At 47.3% G+C, this 3258-nt stretch overlaps 1 protein-coding gene across 4 annotated transcripts in view; it reads left to right on the top strand.

Moving 5' to 3' along the window:
- Positions 1–3258, top strand: part of PNLDC1 (PARN like, ribonuclease domain containing 1) — an 11016-nt gene that overhangs the window by 367 nt on the left and 7391 nt on the right. For 3 of the 4 annotated variants that reach the window (XM_031552447.1, XM_019612879.2, XM_031552448.1), the window contains exons 2-8: positions 1–85; positions 531–588; positions 710–783; positions 1116–1149; positions 1293–1416; positions 2085–2173; positions 2685–2785. In XM_031552447.1, coding sequence (XP_031408307.1) covers positions 10–85; positions 531–588; positions 710–783; positions 1116–1149; positions 1293–1416; positions 2085–2173; positions 2685–2785 — 556 coding nt within the window. In that variant the 5' untranslated portion in view covers positions 1–9. The other variant, XM_019612881.2, reaches the window with a different exon arrangement.

Genomic DNA, 3258 nt, shown 5'->3' with positions numbered 1-3258 from the left:
GCGGCAGCCATGGACGTGGGGGCGGCGGACTTCGCGCGCTGCCTGCCCTGCCTGCGGGACCGCGTCGGCCGCGCCGCCTTCCTGGGTGGGCGCTGCGCGCTCTGCTGTGGCGGTGGGCTCTGCTGTGTGGCCGCTGTCGGCCACGCCGCTTTCGGGCCTGCTCCTGGTCGGGGCTCTGTGCGTCTGAAGCTTTTTACTCTTGCTGTATGTAAATGAGGGAGTGCACCGAGAGGCGCTTCAGCAGCTTGTTCTCCATAAAGACGCCGTGGCAGACAGGAGGGCAGAGGATGATGCTCTCACGTATTGTGAACCATATCAGTCCTGTCTCGCAGCAGCACCGTGCTCTGCTGCCGACTCCCCATGCGGCAGCTGCCCTCATGCAGCCACGCTTTTGTGGCAGTCAGTCCCTTTTCTTTGGAGTTTGCTCTTTGTGGGTTTGAGGAGAGGTCATTGCCGAGATGCTAGTGAAATGTATGCTTCCTTTATCCAGTGTTTTTATTTGTTGTTTTGGAATTCCTTCTTTCTAACAGGCCTGGACATGGAGTTTACTGGCCTACATTCAGCTTTCCCACAAAATAACCAGCCCAGGTAAGGCTGTTGGGCTTCACATGCAGGAGAGAGCTGCTGTTCAGGTGTTGTGGAAGTGAACCTGAGCACTGCAGCTCTTCTTACTCTCATCCCCTTCCCCACCCTGTTTATTATCTATCAGCTTGTTTGACTCGCCAGCTGAGCGGTACCAGAAGGTCAGGCGGAGCGTGCAGCGCTTCACCATCACACAGCTGGGTGAGTGCCATGCTGGCAGGAAGTAGCCTTCCCTTGTCCCCTTCATCTCCAGCCTCCTGCTGAGCCCTGCAGACTGTTGTGTTTGTGTTCTGTGCACTGGGCTGTTGGTTTGCTTTGGTTGGTAGCATGATCTTCTCTGAAGTTTAACAGAATCAGCTTTCTAACATGTAAATAACTTGAAGTCTTGTGGGACATATATTTCTCACTGGTCTAACGTTGTTAGTGAATGAGAAAGGTGTGCTCCCTCAGGGTCATCACATTACTAATTGTCACAGCATTTGTAGATATCAGCCCAACATGACCATTTCAATTAATGTTTCTCTCTCTTGCAGGGCTAGCAATATTCTCAGAAGAAAATTCAAACAAGTAGGTAAAAAGCGTCTTTTCCACGTGGCCTTGCAGTTACCTTTTAAAATGAAGGCAGTGTGGTTGTAGTGCTATGCAGAAGTCTCTTGGGAAGGGTTATTTCTTGTTGTTATCTTCTAGTGGAGTTTTCCTTTTCGTTGTAGGTATGTGGTGCATTCGTACAATTTCTTTCTCTTTCCCTCAACTTTGGGAGTTATGGATGCTGAACTCACCCTCTCTGCATCTAGCATTCAATTCCTGTCTCACTATGGCTTTGACTATAATAAGGTAGGTAGTCTGTGTGTTAGGAATCTAGAACAGAGGAAATCTGTGCAATTACAGGAGAATTTAATATTAATGTCCACATACTCGGGGTAAAAAGCTGTTTGCTAACGTATGAATACATAATGTGGTTTATTATCAACGGGGAGAAGGAACAGTGGTTTTCTGAAGTGCCTTAGAGTCAGTCAGCACGTCTTTGTCAGCCTAAGGCCCCATTTCCCCATCTCTGAAGAACAAAAGGCATCTCTAGTGAGCATACAAGTCAGTAAAGAGACTCAGAGGAGAGGGTGTCTTTGTTAGCCATAAAGGTGGGAAGCTCTCAGTTTACCCGCATCTTTTCTACTGCCAGATTTCCCATAAAACTGCGGCTATGTTGTTACATAAGAGCACTGTTTAGCAATTCTAAGCAGGTAGCATGGTGTGATTTTTATCTTGACACGTGAATTATCTCCTTAAAGGAAAGGTGAAAGCACAGCGAAAACACGTGTCTTCCTTTATGTAAACATGTATCTTGAATTACCATCAATTGGTGTTTTCAAAGAGGCTGTTTTTAAAATGAGACACACCCTCATCTCCCTAATACATGCCAGGTTTGAATCTGGCCATGCTGTTCTCTTATCTGATGCAAGAAAGTCCAGGGGAGAATAATCAACCTGGCATTTTTTCCCCCTCAGTTCCTGAAAGATGGAATCCCATACATGAATGAGTTACAGGAGAAGATCCTTAGCCAGCGTCTCTTAGAGGGTAGCTGGAAAGTTTACAGGTGAGTGTTATTCAGAGAGATGGCTCCCATAATGTCACTGCTGACAGCTATCTTTTCTTAAATCATGTTTTGTAAAACCTGTTGATCTGAATGCCCTGCTGCCAACTTTTTCCACATGCGCTCGTTTGTCCTGAGAAGGACTGAGATCACAGAACTGCTGAGGCTAGCAGGGACCTCTGGAAGTAATCTGCTCCAACCCCTGCTCAAGCAGGGACACCAAGAGCTACTTGCTCAGGATCATGTCCACGTGGCTTTTGAAGATCTCCAGAGAAGGAGGGAGAGCTTGAAAAGCCTTACACAGCCTCTCTGGGCAACCTATTCCAATGCTTCTTCACTTGCGCAGTCAAGAAGTGCTTCCTGATACTTAGGTGGAAAACATCATAGGATACAATCTGGATTTGGCTGGATAGTTGGGAAATTCTGCATTCCCACAGCAGGGTGTGAGTCTCCATCTATGGAAACAGACAAAACAATTTCCCCCACTCCTTCTTCATCCCTGATCCTGCTCTAGTGCTCTGAACATGAATGTGGTGAAGAAGGCTATTGATGAAGTGACCTGTTGGATAGCAGCAGCCAAGGAAGGGGACGCAATGATTCTGCAGGAACTGAGCGGTATGAAGCAGGGTGCCTTCCTGTGGGCTCTGAGTGGCTTCGTCACTTCTGAACATCTGGGGCTGCTTGTTGTTTCCTCCCTCTATTTATGTCTCCGTTTTTGTCAGCAATTTATCTCTGAGCTCTGCTTTTCTGTGTTGTTGTGGCATTGGGTTTTCCCATGGCAGAGATGGATGTCTGGGTGCTTGGACCAGAAGAGCTTGCTTTGCAGTAACTGGTTTCCATTGTGTGCTTCAGAGTAGCAGCTGGAGAATTCATAGTTGCTCTGAAACAGGAAAGCTTTGAATTTGTCTGCTGTGGGCTTGTTTTCAGTACAGGGTGATTTAGAAGAAGATGGGATTTCATCCAAAGTGTATTACCACCCTTGTGCAGCAACAGGAAAGGCCCATGAAACCACAGGGCACCTAATGCTATAGTGGGCATAGAAGCCCATTTGCAGCCCATGTTGCTGTTTTACAAATGCAGCCTTTTTT

The sequence above is a fragment of the Meleagris gallopavo genome, chromosome 2 (assembly GCF_000146605.3).
Source record: "Meleagris gallopavo isolate NT-WF06-2002-E0010 breed Aviagen turkey brand Nicholas breeding stock chromosome 2, Turkey_5.1, whole genome shotgun sequence".
Classification (NCBI taxonomy): domain Eukaryota; kingdom Metazoa; phylum Chordata; class Aves; order Galliformes; family Phasianidae; genus Meleagris; species Meleagris gallopavo.
The sequence above is the reverse complement of the archived record's forward strand: the minus strand, read 5'-3'. Positions and strand labels throughout refer to the sequence as shown.